The sequence below is a fragment of the Marmota flaviventris genome, chromosome X (assembly GCF_047511675.1).
Source record: "Marmota flaviventris isolate mMarFla1 chromosome X, mMarFla1.hap1, whole genome shotgun sequence".
NCBI lineage: Eukaryota > Metazoa > Chordata > Mammalia > Rodentia > Sciuridae > Marmota > Marmota flaviventris.
The window spans coordinates 72,999,075-73,014,874 of NC_092518.1; the positions used below are offsets into that span (position 1 = coordinate 72,999,075).

Below are 15,800 nucleotides of genomic sequence, written 5' to 3' on the forward strand. Positions count from 1 at the left end.
GCACTGGGCACTGAGTGGACACCTGAATGGGAGTGGGGCGACTGTGACCAGACCTGGCCAGGCATTTAGTAGCACCTCGTCATCTCCTAACAGGTGTCCAGGCACTTCCCCTACCTTCTCCCTCCCTCTCCCAAATCGGGGTCCTGAAAAGATGGACTTTGCCTGGGTGGGAGTACTGGGGGGGGGTGAGGGAGTCGTAAGTAGCACTTACTCCATCACCTGCTTTCTAGAATGTGCGGTGCCCTTCCCCCATTTTATGCTGCGCAGGGCAAGGGGAAATGGCGCACCTAGTGGTGAGTCCTCAGAATTGGAGAAGGGAGTATTGGGAAGAGGATGACGTCAAGAGAAGGTGGTGTTACCTCTGGAGCCCTGCAACAGGGCCTAAATAAAACAAGAGTATTCTACCAGCAGGACCCTAAATGTGGAAAGACAGTTAATTTGGAGACTCCTATCCTTGGTGTTGGTCTGTCCACCAAGCTCAGCTGCTGCCCTTTGTTTTTTGTTTTTTTTTTCCTGACTCTCCTAACTTTTCATCTGTTTGTTCATAGGCCTGCTTTAAGGCTGTTCAATTCTGCAAGAAAGGAAAAGAGGAGGAGGAGGAGACTGGCTCAAATCTCTGGAGGTTGGTGAGAGGGTGGGGTGGGAGGCAGCTACTGAGGAAGAGCATGGCAGGTGGCTTTGGGCTTTGCTCCAAGTGGGTGCAGGACTGTGTTTACTTCTCTCTGCTAGACTTGCACACTGCCACAGCATCCTTTGTTTCTTCTGGCCAGAGATATTAGGAATGTTGAGGTAGGTGTAGGTTGGGCCCTGATGGATGATCCAAGAGCTGGGACCAGGAGACAGGGAACTTTAGACAGATAGGACCCTTAAACTGAAAGAGAGCTATTTGTTTTGGGCCAGGGTGTGTGTCTATCTGTTGAGCACTCAGACTCCATTCTCTCCTGTATGTTTGTCTGTAGGACCCCCTGCAGTCGGCTGTGGGGCATAACACCATTTGAGCAAAGAAAGGAGAGGGAAATTGCACCACATCAGTGGAGGTTGGTATGGGCGTGGGTTCACTTTTGGGTGGGGTAGTGGAGACCAGCCACTACTGGTGGGGTCCAGGAGTGATTAGGATCTGGTGAGAGGCTCTTCTGCCTCTCTATGGATAACACACTTTCCCATCTCACCCATACTTATTTTGCAGCAGGCAAGAGAAACATTTTCTTATACCTGAGCTGTCCCATTTAGTATTCAACACTAGTCTCTCTGTGTAAGTCTCTGCATGAGGTGACACAGTTGGATGAGACTCAATCCCCCATTTCGTTCTCTCTCCCTAGATCCACCTCCAGTGGCAGCTCTGGTGGTGCTGGAGTTGCTGCTGACCACCACCCTCAACAGGTCCGCACCCACCCAGGAACCATCCATCCTCCCCCAGCTTGGTTGTGCCTCCTCTCCACTGTATCTATATTATTGACTGAGACTGTGCTTGGGTAGGAGCCTGATTGACTGCTGGATTGGCAATTGACTCTATAATTCTTATTTCCAACTTTATTTCCTGGATCATCAAAAGATCAGTGTGTGAAGATAAAAATCTGTGACAGATCTGTTGTCAAATTTGGGACAGTGGTAAAGGTCATTAATTGAGCCGTCTCTGTAAGTGTTACCATGACTGGGGCAGAGATTGAGACTGGTGCCCAGGCCAAGTCTGAAAAGAAGGCTGGGGAAGAAGTTGTTAGTGGGACTGAGCGAGAGAATGAAGTCCCTCTGGTGGTGAGACCCAAGGTTAGGGCCCAGGCCCAGGTAACAACTGGAGCAAGGCCTAAAACTGAAACCAAGTCTGCACCTGGGGCAAGGCCCAAAACTGAGGTCCAGAAAGTGGCTGGGGCAAGACTCAAAACTGAGGCACAGACAATGGCTGGGGCTAGGCCCAAGACTGAGACCCAGGCAATGGCCGGGGCACGGCCCAAAACTGATGCCAGGGCAGTAGGTGGTGCACGTCCTAAAAGTGAGGCCAAAACAGTCTCTGGGGCAAGGCCTAAGGATGATGCCCAGGCATGGGCCCAGACTGAGTTTGGTACTGAGGCAATGTCACAGGCAGAGGGAGCATCCCAGACTAATGCTGTCACCTGGCCATTGGTCAGTACTGATTCTGGATCAGTTACTAAATCTAAGGGCCTGCCTGTAGATAGAGAACTGGTCAGTTTGGATGCTGAAACCTTTCCTGGCAACCAGGGCCAGGCAGGAATCCAGCCCTGGTTTGGACCAGGGGAGGAGACTAGTATGGGGTCTTGGTGCTACCCCAGGCCCAGAGCTAGAGAAGAAGCCTCTAATGAGTCTGGATTTTGGTCAGCAGATGAGACCTCTACCGTGTCTTCTTTCTGGGCTGGAGAAGAAGCCAGTATCAGATCATGGCCCAGAGAAGAGGCCAATACCAGGTCCAGGCACAGAGCTAAACATCAGACTAACCCCAGGTCCAAGTCTACATCCAAGCAAGAACCCTATATTGATTCCTGGTCTGGGTCTGAGGATGAGTCTGGTAACCCGTTCTGCTTTTGGGCTGGAGAAAATACCAATAACTTGTTCCGGCCTAGAGTTAGGGAAGAGGCAAATGTCAGGTCCAAGCTCAGGACAAAGAGAGAGGATTATTTTGAATCTGAGTCTGAAGATGAATTCTATAAAGAGTCCTGGTTTTTGCCTGGAGAAGAGGCCAATAATAGATTCAGGCGCAGAGACAAGGAAGAACCTAATAACATCTTGAAATCCAGGGCCCAGAAAGATGCTAAAAACATTGATAGGGCCAAACAAGAGCCCAGGTTTGAGGAAGATGTCATTATTGGTTCCTGGTTCTGGGCAGAAAAAGAGGCCAGTTTGGAGGCTGGAGCTTCGGCAATCTGTGAATCTGAGCCAGGGGCTGAGGAGGGAGCCATTGGTGGATCATTGTTCTGGGCTGAGGAAAAGTCCAGTTTGGGGGCTGTGGCCAGAGAAGAGACCAGGCCTGAGTCTGAAGAAGAGGCCATATTTGGGTCGTGGTTCTGGGATAGAGATGAGGCCTGCTTTGACCTAAATCCCAGTCCTGTATACAAGGCCAATTGCAGGTACAGAGATCCTGCTGAGGATGAGCTTAATGCATCATCCAGGCCTCAAACTTGGGAAGAAGTCACTGTTGAATTTAAACCTGGTCCTTGTCATGGGGTTGGCTTCCCATCCACAAGTCCCTTTAGAATTCCTGAAGGGTCTTCTGAAATGAATGAGGCAAAGTCCAAGAATGTGGAACTTGGCCCAGAAGGGGAAGAGCAGGAATCTTTGCTTCAATCTGATCGGGCTGAACCTGAGTTCCCATTTCAGTATGATCCCTCATACCGGTCTGTGAGGGAAATTCGAGAGCATCTTAGGGCCAGGGAGAGTGCAGAGCCTGAGAATTGGTCCTGTAGCTGTATACAGTGTGAGCTTAAAATTGGTTCTGGAGAGTTTGAAGAACTCCTTTTATTAATGGATAAAATTCGAGATCCTTTTATTCATGAAATATCTAAAATTGCAATGGGTATGAGAAGTGCTTCTCAATTTACCCGTGATTTCATTCGGGATTCGGGTGTTGTCGCACTTATTGAAACCTTGCTGAATTATCCCTCCTCTCGAGTGAGGACAAGTTTCCTAGAAAACATGATTCACATGGCTCCACCTTATCCGAATCTAAACATGATTGAGACATTCATATGTCAGGTGTGTGAAGAAACGCTTGCTCATGGTGTGGATTCCCTTGAACAGATGACTGGGATAAGGATGCTTAGACATCTCACTATGACTACTGACTATCACACACTGATTGCCAATTATATGTCCGGGTTTCTCTCCTTGTTAACCACGGGCAATGCAAGAACAAAGTTTCATGTTCTGAAAATGCTACTGAATTTGTCTGAAAATCCTATGGTGGCAAAAAAGCTATTCAGTGCCAAAGCTCTGTCAATATTTGTGGGTCTCTTTAATATAGAAGAGACAAATGATAACATTCAGATTGTTATTAAAATGTTTCAAAACATCAGTAATATTATAAAAAGTGGAGCATTGTCCTTGATTGATGATGATTTCAGTCTTGATCCGCTTATGTCTGCATTCCATGAATTTGAGGAGTTAGCTAAGGATCTACAAGTCCAAATAGACAATCAAAATGATCCTGAGGTGGGACAACACAGTTAGTATGGTTAACCACCTGCCGCTGATCAGCCTTATGTTCCCAAAGAACCCTGAATAGTGCTTTGGTGTTCACAGTCTGGCTTTATGTTGTAACAATTTTAATGCCTATGTTAACTTGTCAAACTCTTGTTTTGAGCTGGATTAACTTTTGGATGCCAAAATGAATATTAGAACTGAAAACACATTTGTTGATATTTGTCTTGCTGTCCAGATTGTGATATTTTTTCGTGTTGAGCTTCTGATGAGCTAAGTCATCCGAGTATAAGCTTCCCTGCTATTCGTTGTTTAAACATGTGGTTCTCTACTTGAGTCTGTGTTTTCAATAAAGTTCTATGTTAAAATTGGCATAAGTGACCCTTCTTCACTCTGAAAACCAGGTTTAGCTACATTGTTCACACTTACAAGCATTGGTAATTAATAGTATAATAAATGTGCTCATTAGAAATTCCCATTCTTGGATCTTAAGAAAGGAGAGATTGTTGTGGGCCATGTTACTGGAAGAATGCTTCAGAGACGAGGGACCCAGTAAAATTAGTCAATAAAGGATAGGATGAGACAAATCATTCTTAGAAAGTGGGCCATGATGGTGTGAAGAAAAGTGTGATTGGAAAACATTCAAATAGCATGAGTGTACCCAATATGCCTGAATTAAGTGAAGGAGTTCAGTGAGTAATACAGTTGAAAAGATGGGATAAAGTCAGTTTGGGGGACCTGAGTAAACCAAATCTGCATTTTATAATTCAAAGGACAGGTATTAGTTCAATGTCACATAAAGAGTGAAAGAAAGATGCAACTAAATGGGCTCAGGTATAGGATTATCATTTATGATCCTAGTCCAAGGAGAGAGTTAAGGAAATACCATGCAGCCATTAAAATAGTTATGTGTGGATTGATTTATTGATATTAAATGACATTGGTAATTTTATCTTCAGTAAACTAGATAACAATGTGGTGTTATCTATGGAAAATTAGATCTAGTTTTTAAATGTATATAAATACAATTTCTATGCAACTTCAATATGACTTATTAAGCAATTTCATATGTTCCACAGTCTGGAATAAAATATATAATGGAAAAATTCTCAGAGACAGGCATTGAGGAAATTTAAAAAATCAATATGCTTATATCTAGTGCCTCAAGTTACAGGTGGGCATGCAAGAATTGAGTTATATAAATGAATAAGTCATTTTTAGAGGTAAAATAACAGAAAAGTAAATGGATGTGGTTTCAGAAAAACTAGCTTTTTATATGAAATGTTTTAAAGAAAAATCACAGTTGATAAGTTTATATTAGTCTCTTGAGGGTACAAAGATAACAACTTTTGCACATGATTATTACATTCAAACAATCGTAACATTTCCTTTTTAGGTGACAACAAAGTTCTGGAACTAGACAGTGATGATGATTGAACAACATTGAGAATATACTTAATTTCACTGACTTGTACACTTTAAAATGGTTAAAATGGGTAAGTTTTATGTTATGTGTATTATGCCACAATAAAAAAGACCATACATTCAGGCAGAATAATTACAGGCATCAGAGATAAAAGTGGTTTAGAGAGGAAATCAAAACTTGTGGAAAATATCAAATGTTTTATTATTTTTAGATATGGAAAAATATTACTTCTTATTTGTCTGATGCTGTCAATTTTCAAAAAGAAAATTATGACTCATATAAATTAAAAATTTTTTCAACACAACGAACAACTGCCAAGATCAAGAAAATGGTTAAAGGAGATGTGTGTGTATATAATGTACACAATATAAAGATATAAGCAAAATACATTTCTTTCATAGGAAATTAATAAATATTAGAATAAGATAAGATTGCTGAGTTAAGTATAAAACTGGTTAATATCTTACAGGGCAATAAATTGTAACATTTAATGTTATCTGTACCACTGGACAAATAATTTATATATCTATTGAACAAAATATCTACAATTTAACATTAACCTCTATGAAGTTGAAAAATAGTTCAATCAATAGAAAGTGAAACCCAGCACTGCACTGAAACAATATCCAGTAATCTATGTTGACTTTATCCAAATATTGTATAATTTTCCTGACAGTCCAACAAAATTTTCTATACCTGACTATCATACAAAGGTGAATAGAAGTAGGGCAGAGTAGCAATTTAGCTTCTATTTGCAAACTGCAAATATTAACATGATTATCTTTGTGGTGGAAATTAGAGGTTGAATGTTTGTTTTGCTTATGAATTTTTTTCAACAGATCTTTTGTCAGTTCATGTATGTCTCTGTTTTAATACTTCCAATTATATAAAATACCAAAAATCAGTTCACCTCCCAAATCCTTATGGAACATTTCTCCCTGGCTGAGTGCTCCTAGAGAGCAAGGTCCAGGCCTAGGACTCAAAACTTGGTTTTCTAATCCAGCCTTTCTTCCAGTTCTCTGTCTTCCCCAAGGTCAGGAGCTTCAGGTTCTTCTAGCAAATAGCTCAACCCCAGAAGCATAAAGATTCTGCCATCAAAGCTGCAGAGCTGCTGCAGTCAACCTGGCTGCTTTGGCAAGTGAGGCAGACAGTGGGTTGTGGTGGCCAGAATGTTGCATGGGCAGACAGAGTTGTGTTTATTTGCATGGAGAAAGAACAGGAATGATACACACCTGGCAAATGAGACAGATTGGATGAGTGTTGGGGTATTTAGGTGGGTAGAAAATGGGTGAGGAGGTGTCTCTGCATGTGTCAGTAGCTTAAATTTCTCAGGTGATCAGAATTACATCATTTGTCGGTAGAGGAAACAATCCCTCAGCCAATCACAAACATCTCAGTTGGATCTGTCTTTTGTCCAGGAGCTCAAGAAATGGGGAGTCATCCTGCAGGAAGCATCCGTGCAGAGAAGCAGCAGTTGCTATTGGAGGAGGTGGGTGCAAGACCAGGGAATGGCATCCTTGGGAGGTAGTGGCTGAGACTAGGGCTGGTACTTGAAATACCTTGGACTCTCCCACTCCCTCCTGCCTTCTGAACTCCCCCATTCCCAGGCTCTCTACTGTGTTTCTGTGTGTGGATGGAACAGGTGAGTATATGGACAGAGTTGGATTCAGGAGCCCAGATAGGGAAAACAGTGAAGTGACAATTTGTGAACACCTGTAGCTCTGGATCAGGAAAGGCAGTGCTAGGAATGAGAACTGTAGGCTATGCTACCACTATTCCTTCTTTCATCATGTCAGTACTCCTGCTGTCTGTCTATTTCCTTAGTGACAGTATTCAGGCCATGGAGATAGCTGAGATCAACTTAACACTGGGAGAGGGGTGGTGGGAAGAGAGGGGAGCACATCTTCCTTTTGCTTCAGGGTTCCAGCTGACTTGGGTTGCAAGGAAGGAATGAACTTCAAGATGTGTGGATCTATGGAAAGGGAGAGGAAACAAGGCTTAAGAGGAAGGAACCTAGCTGCTATGGGCTCTTCACATCTGATATCCCATCGGAATATTCCAAACTTCTCAACTTCCAAGAGGATTCCTGGGTCTCTGTCTCATGTAGCAGCTCTCTCCCATTTAGGAACACAAAGTTGCTGATCTATGCAAGGCTCCCTGTTCCTATTGTCCTGTCCTGGGCCTGAGAGGATGATCTTTCTGGGACTACCTACAGAAACAGTTTCATTGATAACATTATAAGTTCCCTCCTCACTGTTTTGCTCTCTGCCTATTTCTTAGGACTTGTTTCTTTGGATCCATCCTAGGTAGCTGTCACTTAATACTTCCTTGTCCTCTTTCTATCTCCCCCACCTCAATGCATCCACTGGGTACCAAATGAAATAAAACTATTCCTCTGCTCATAACATTTCTGATATAAAATGTGTGGGTTCTTCACACTATGTAGTTTTCCAGTTCCCTGAGGATACTAATTAGGTACCCTACAACTTAATAACTAACTACCCAGGGTTATGGGAGACCCCACTGGTTAAGGGCTCAGCCCCACAAGATTAGCCTCAACTTTAGAAAACACAAATAGTGAATCTTCTCAGGTTATTCACAATTCTGCCTGACTTGGGTACTAATTAGGAGTTCCCACAGTCATCCTTAGGACTGATAATTTGCTACAAAGTCTACAGAAATCAGAGAAACAACACTTGACCTACTATTATAGTTCATTATAAAAATATAAATGATATAAGTGAAAAGCCAGATGAGGTGGTACAAGGTATGGAAGGTCCCAAGCGTAAGGCTGCTGTCCCTATGAAGCTGAGGTGCACCACTTTTCTAGCACATGAATGTAGTCACCAACCTGGAAGCTTGAAAATCCATCACTTAAGGTTCTTATATAAGTCACATTATATTGACATGATTGATTAAATCATTGACTGTTGGTGATTAACTCTTGTTTCCAGTCTCTCTCCCGTCCCTGGAGGTGAGAGTATGAAACTGAACATTCCAACCCTCTAATCATGTTTTGGGTTTTCTGGTGGCAAGCCCTATCCTGTAGTTACCTAGGGGGTCCAGTCACAGTTATCTCATCAGTATACTAATCTACCTCACCAGAGATTCCAGGAGTCCTGAGGCCTTAGAAGTTCTTGTGTCAGAAACTAGGGAACTAAGACAAATTATGATAATAAAAGATGGTTCTATTGCATATATCTACCAATAAGGAAATTACAAGGGTTTGGGGAACTATGCCCATAACTGGGTACAAATATTCCTGCCTCCTTTGTTACTTTTATTTTTTAATTTAGATGTAATAATTCTGCATATTTGTTATTGTTTGGATCTGAATTGTCCCCCTAAAAGTTCATGTGTTGAAAGCATGATGCCCAATATAGCAAGGTTCAGAGGTGGGACTTTTGGGCAGTGATTGGAACTGTGACCTCATCAGTGTATTAATCTATCTTATGGATTAATAATTTGAATGGACTACTAGGTGTAGTTCTGCCTTTCTTCTCCATCTTCCAAAAAGAGTTTTCCAACTCAAGGCAAAACTAGAATGTGATAAAACGCTTAAAATGTTTAAAGAGCCATTCACTCTCAAATCCCTCACCTTAATATCTAGGTCCTGCTTCACTTTGCCCACATTCAAGCCATAGTCTGTTTCCCAACCCACCCATCACTGTAGATGGGTAAGTGTGGCTGGAGGAAGTAGGTCACTGGAACATGCCTTAGGGTACTATATTTTGTCCTGGCTCCTTGCTTTTACTTCTTTCTGCTTTTTGGCTGCCATGAGTTGAGCATCTTTCCTCTACCATATCCTTCCCTATTGTGTTCTGTCTCACCTTAGACTCAGAGCAGTGAAGTTAACTGACCATAAACTGAGAACTCTTACACCATTAGCCCCCCAGATAAACTTTCCTTCCTCAGAAGTATTATTGTCAGATATTTTGGTGATAATAATGAAAAACAATGTGTAATGATAAAATCATGGTAATTAATGTTTCCATAGCCTAAAACATTTCTGAGTGATAGGAGTGTCATTGCTATGCTAATGAAATGAATTATGGTGGGCTTATAGATAGTTTCAGATTGTGAGCTGGTCACCCTTGTAATTGAAGGGTTGGAAATTTGGACCAGCAAAACCTCCATGGAGAATAGTTGGGAAGAGTATTAGTTCAATCAAATGGCAAATGATTTAGTCAATTGTGCTTGTGTAATGAATCCCAATAAAACTGAATTTCAAGGCTAAGTGGAGCTTCCTGTTTGGTAAACATACCATTACCCAGGGAAGGTGATGTTTCTTTACTCCACATAGAGCATGGGAGCTATAGTGAGGGCCTTTGCACACTTTGCCCTACATGTATCCTTTATAATAAAACTCTAAACACAAGTATAACATTTTTAGTGAGTTCTGTGAATTGTTCTAGTGAATTATGAAATTTGAAGATGTGGTCATCCCTAATTGTACCTTGTCTGTCAGAAGTATGTCCACCATGCGACCAGCGCACTGGTTTCATTAATGAGGTTCTTGGCATAAAAGTTAGCTAGCGAGATGGAAATAAAACACACAGACTCAGTTACCTTTTTCTATGACCAGGTCCGAGATGGCTCCCCTCTCTGGCTCCAACCTCGAACCACCCGTAGGGCAGCAAGGATTACTCAGGGCTAGCAGGAGAGAGAGAGTGAGCACGCCAGGGAGTAGCCTTTTATTGGGGAACAAGAAATTCAGGGGAGAATTCCATCCAATGAAGGTTGAGGGGGGCCACACTCCAAGCTCAGGGTCAGTGATTGGCCCCCGGGGTCAGTGGTCAGTCACACCCCCACATGGACGGGTTCTCTCATCAGGAGAGGGCCGGGAAAGCTCCGACACAGATTAGTCAGAGCGCCTCAGACCCAAACCGGGAGTCGCCCAGTCACGTGTGAGAATGGCTCTCCACAAGTATGGGAATTGATAATTGTTGTTGGAGTCTGATTTAAATGTGGGAAATATTTCTGTTGACTATGCCCTTAAAGCTGTATGGTATGATGATATCTGAGTAGTTGTGTCAAATCAATGGTGTCATTGACCATAGTTTTAGCAGCCACTCCTGAATTAATAAATGTAAAACCTGCCTCTGATCTTATATATCCTATATCAAGTTAAAATGAAGGAGGCAGAGCCTACCAATGTCCTATATGTGAATAAGCAGTGTATGTTTTTGTGTCATATACTTAAAACTTAGATTTTGAAAGTCTATCTACCTACCAACCTACCTACCTATCTAGTTATACCTATATATCTATATACCTATCTAGTTTTACCAGCAATTCCTTACTGTGGAAATCCTGTTGTGGTACTATATTTATATTCAGGGAAGTTCAATTGTGGCCTGGCCTGTGTATACCTAGGAACAGGTATGTAACCAGTTCATACCTGTTGAATTTTTCTTTCTCAATTAAAAGACCAGGTGAGTTTGTGTGTGCGCACATGCAGATAATTGTCTCTGTTCTGATAACTCCTTGGGTAAGACTTGTAGCGGGGCAAGAATTATCCATCACATTTTTCCTGGAGTATGGTTGGAATAAAAATTTCAACATTTGCATAGCCTTCTGTTTTTCCCCCTTTTTGGATAAATACTGTGTTATTTCATGTAACAAATATATCAGGGTCAGTTCAGATGTTGCCTGACCTAAAATGTTGCTGCCTGAGGATACCATTAGAGAGGATTTGTCATCTTTCCAGTCATGAATAAAAGAAAGGTGTCTTCTTATATACATGGAATGTTATTACCCACCAATTCTTGACCCTGCCATCAACTTCAAAAGAGCAATCTTCAATGGGATCTCATCTATAAAATACCTCCAGATTCCCTATTAAGGTTTTCAAGATCCTTTGTCCTTCTGTACAGTTCTGCCTTTCTTCTCCATCTTCCAAAACAGTTTTCCAACTCAAGGCAGAAGTATAATGTGATAAAACATTTAAAGAGCCATTCACTCTCAAATCCCTCACCTTAATATCTAGGTCCTGCTTCACTTTGCCCACATTCAACCCATAGTCTGTTTCCCAACTATACTGTGTATTTCACTATTTTTGTGCCTTTCCCCATGCTGTCCCCAACAATCCATAATATTCTTAGAATTCTTTTATGCCCATTGATAACATTTATCCTTTTAGGTTCAGCTCAAATGCCATGGCCTGTTTTGAGTTCTGATATCCTCATTCTTGTCCCTTGCCCCTTGGTAGGAATTAATTCCTCCATCCTATGTACTTACTCATTATTTTATTTGCCCTTATATTAGCACTTCTTCCTTCCTTTCTTCCTTTTTATTCATTTACTTAATTATTTTTTGATGCTGAGGATTGCACCCAAGGCCTCACACATGACAGGCAAGCATTCGATCGTGGAGCTACATCCCAGTCCCTTAATTTAGCACTTATTTTTTTTATACCATGTATTGAAATGTTTTTATAAATAATACAGAACTAGTGTTGGAAGACAGGTAGCATAGGAAAAGAGCTCAGACTCTGGAATTGTGATTCAAAATAGTCTGATTGACTACAAATCCTAAACTTTTCACTACTTCATATAACAATATTAAGATTACTGGGTCCTTTCTTTTTTATTAAACAGTGTGATGTGGGGGGGAGGGGGCTTGCAAATTGAACCCAGAGGCATTTAACCACTGAGCCATGTCCCCAGCCCTTTTTATGTTTTATTAGGGACAGGGTCTTACCAAGTTGCTAAGGGTCTCACCAAATTGCTGACACTGACCTTGAACTTGTAATCCTCCTGCCTCAGCCTCCTGAGCTGCTGGGATTACAGGTGTGCATCACCATGCCTAGCTCAACAGTGTGATATATTTAAAGATTTTTTTTTATCTATCTCGGTTATCATTTTCTTTTTAAAATAATATATAAATTATATGTATTTATAATGTACAACATATATAAGTATATATACATTACATAATGGTTGAATCTAGCTAGTGAACAAATGAATTACTTCACTTAGTTATCATTTTTTGGTAAGAACTTAACATTTACTCCATTTTGTATTTTACAAGAGTACAATATACCAACATTTACCCAGCTATACACAAGATCTCTTGAATTTATTTCTCCTAATTATAATTATGTGTCCTTTGACCAATATCTCTCTCTTTCCCTGCTAGTTACCCTAACTTCTGGTAACCACCATTCTACTCTCACAACTTCTATAAGATCAACTTTTTTAGATTTCACATAAGGACGAAAGCATTAATAGCTCTTTTTCTATGCCTGGTTTTTAAAAATTTATTTATTTATTTATTTTTGTGCCAGGGATTGGACTCAGGGGCACTTAACCACTGAGCCACATCCTCAGCCCTTTTTTGTATTTTATTTAGAGACAGGGTCTACCTGAGTTGCTTAGGGCCTCACTAAGTTGCTGAGGCTGGCTTTGAACTCACAATCTTCCTACCTCAGCCTCCTGAGCCACTGGGATAGTAGGCATGCACCACTGCGCCACACCTGTGTCTGGCTTTTTATTTTATTTTTTAAAAAACCATTTATTAATGTTCTTTTTTTAATTTTTAAAATATTTTTTATTTTTAGTTATCGGCGGACACAACATCTTTGTTTGTATGTGGTGCTGAGGATCAAACCCGGGCCGCACGCATACCATGCGAGCGCGCTACCACTTGAGCCACATCCCCAGCCCCTGTGTCTGGCTTTTTAAAAAAATTTTTTTTTTAGTTGTATATGGACACAATACCTTTATTTATTTATTTTTATGTGGTGCTGAGGATCGAACCCAGTGCTTCACATGCACTAGGAAAGTGCTCCATCACTGAGCTACAAGCCCAGCCTCTGTGCCTGGCTTTTATCACTACTACCATAATGCCCATCAGGATCATTCAGGTTGTTACAAATTATAGGATATCCTTCTTTTTATAAGTGAATGGTATTCTACTGTATACATTTTGGACAATTTCTTTATATGTTATTCTATTGATGGATTCTTACATTGATTCCTTATCTCGGTAATAATGCTACAATAAATATAGTAGTGCATTTATCTCTTCAACATACTGATTTCATTTCCTTTGGATGTATGCTCAGTAGTGGGTTTGCTGTATCATATGGTACTGATGTTTTTAACTTTTTGAAGAAACACCATATGGTTTTCCATAATGCTTGTACTAATTTACATTCCCACCAACAGTTTGCGAGGGTTCCTTTCTTCTACATATTTTTGTCAGCATTATTTTTTTTTGTCATTTGTTAATAGCCATTCTGACTGGAGTAAGGTGATATTTTACTTTGGTTTTTATTTCAGTTTCCTGAAGATTAGCGATACTGGGCATTTTTCATATACCTTCTGGCCATTTTTAGTCTTCTTTTTAGAAATGTTCATTCAGGTCTTTTGACCATTTTAAAATTAGGTCATTTATTTTCTTGCTAGTGAGTTTTTGTATCCCTTTTATATTTTGCATATTAACTCATTCTCAGATGTATAGTTTGCAAATATTTTCTCCCATTCTGTAGGGTATATCTTCACTCTGTTTCCTTTGTCACATAGAAGCTTTTTGTTTTGATATATTCCTATTGGTCTATTTTTGCTTTCTTTCCTTTGCTTTTGATGTCTTAAAATCATTTTGTTCTAGTATTTTCATATATTACATTTAGATTCTTACTCTATTTTGAGTTGACTTTTGTATATGGTGAGAGATAGGGGTGTAGTTTCATTTTTCTATATGCAAATGTCCAATTTTCCCTGAAACATTTATTGAAAACACTGTCCTTTCACCAACGTATGTTCTTGGCACTTTTGTTGAAAGTCAGTTGACTATAGATGCATGGGCTTCTTTCTAGGCTCTGTACTCTATTCCATTGGCCTGTGTGTCTGGTTTTATGCCAGTGTCATGCTGTTTTGGTTACTATAGCTGTGTAGTGTATTTTGAAGCTCAAGGTGGCTTTGGCTATTTGGAGTTGTTTAGGGTTCCATATCAATTTTAGGATTTTTTTTTTGTTTTGGGAAGTATGAAGATTTTACCTATATTAATTCTTCCATTACATGAACAGAGGCTATCTTTCCATTTATTTGGGTCCTCTTAAATTCCTTCATCAGTGTTTTTATAGGTTTCAGTGATATATTATGTTTATTGAATTACAGGTTGAACCATTCTTGTGTGCCTTGGATGAATCCCACTTGATCATAGTTAATTATCTTTATAATATGTTGTTGAATTCAGTTTGGCAATATGTTGTTCAGGAGTTTTGCATCAGTGTCCATCAGGTATATAAGTCTATACTTTTCTTTTCCATTCTTATTGGGTACTTTCAATGTATCAGGCACTCTTCTAAGGGTTATAAATGTGTTAATTTATTTAATCCTCAAAACAAACTTATGGGGGTTGATGCTGTTGTTACCATTCTATATATGAAGAAGACTGGTTAACTTGGCCATGCTTACTGAGTTGGGTAGCAATCATTTGAGGTTTGAATCTGGAGCTCTTGTACATTATCACTGTACTATGTCTATACTCCTGTAATGCTAGTTATCATGAAAACCTTTAATTATCATTGTCACTATTATATTAATCAGATTTTCTTTTCCTTACAAGTTGTAGCAAAGTACTTTGTTCATCATTTTGAAAAAAAAAAAAAAAAACTTAACCCTGAATATCTTTAGACCTCCTATTCCTTTTTCCCATTTCACTGTGTATTAGCCACTCCATATTTTCCTCCCTTCACAACCTAATGTCCCATTATAGAATGCTGGTTTGTGTGTGTGTGTGTGTGTGTGTGTGTTTTGTTTGTTTGTTTGTTTGTTTTGGTACTGGCAGTTGAACCCAGGGGTGCTTAACCATTGAGCAATATCCCAAGATCATTTTATTTTTTATTTTGAAACAGGGTTTAACCAAGTTGCTGAGGCTGCCTTTGAACTTGGTAATCCTCCTGCCTCAGCCTCCCAAGCCACTGGGATTATAAGTGTGCATCACCATGCTCAGCTCAGTACAATTTTTTTTTTAGTATGTTCCTACCTCATTCTCTGGCACCTGGCTCCGCTGTCCTTACAAAACACCAACTTTCAAAAAATATCAAGTATCTACCTCTTTCTATTATCAGTGTTGCTTAGTGAACCTGGAGAAAATTAATCAAACATGCTAACTATTGACACTAAGAATTTATCTTTTTCAACCTTAGTACAGTCCCCTGAGCTGCAGCATATAGTTTCTGATACCTTTATATTTTTGATGTTTCTATAAGGGTATACTT

General features: G+C 40.3%; 2 protein-coding genes across 2 annotated transcripts in view; both read left to right on the forward strand.

Moving 5' to 3' along the window:
- Positions 1–1,387: 1,387 nt before the first annotated feature.
- Positions 1,388–15,800, forward strand: part of Gprasp3 (G protein-coupled receptor associated sorting protein family member 3) — a 32,261-nt gene continuing 17,848 nt past the window's right edge. Inside the window, 4 exon segments of the mRNA XM_071606608.1 lie at positions 1,388–1,472; positions 5,543–5,642; positions 6,588–6,706; positions 6,991–7,061. The gene's annotated coding sequence lies outside the window, so the exon portion shown is untranslated.
- On the forward strand, positions 1,471–4,486 carry Gprasp2 (G protein-coupled receptor associated sorting protein 2). Its single transcript, XM_027934460.2, has one exon. The coding sequence runs from the start codon at positions 1,648–1,650 to the stop codon at positions 4,174–4,176; it is 2,529 nt and encodes an 842-aa protein (XP_027790261.2). The 5' UTR covers positions 1,471–1,647; the 3' UTR covers positions 4,177–4,486.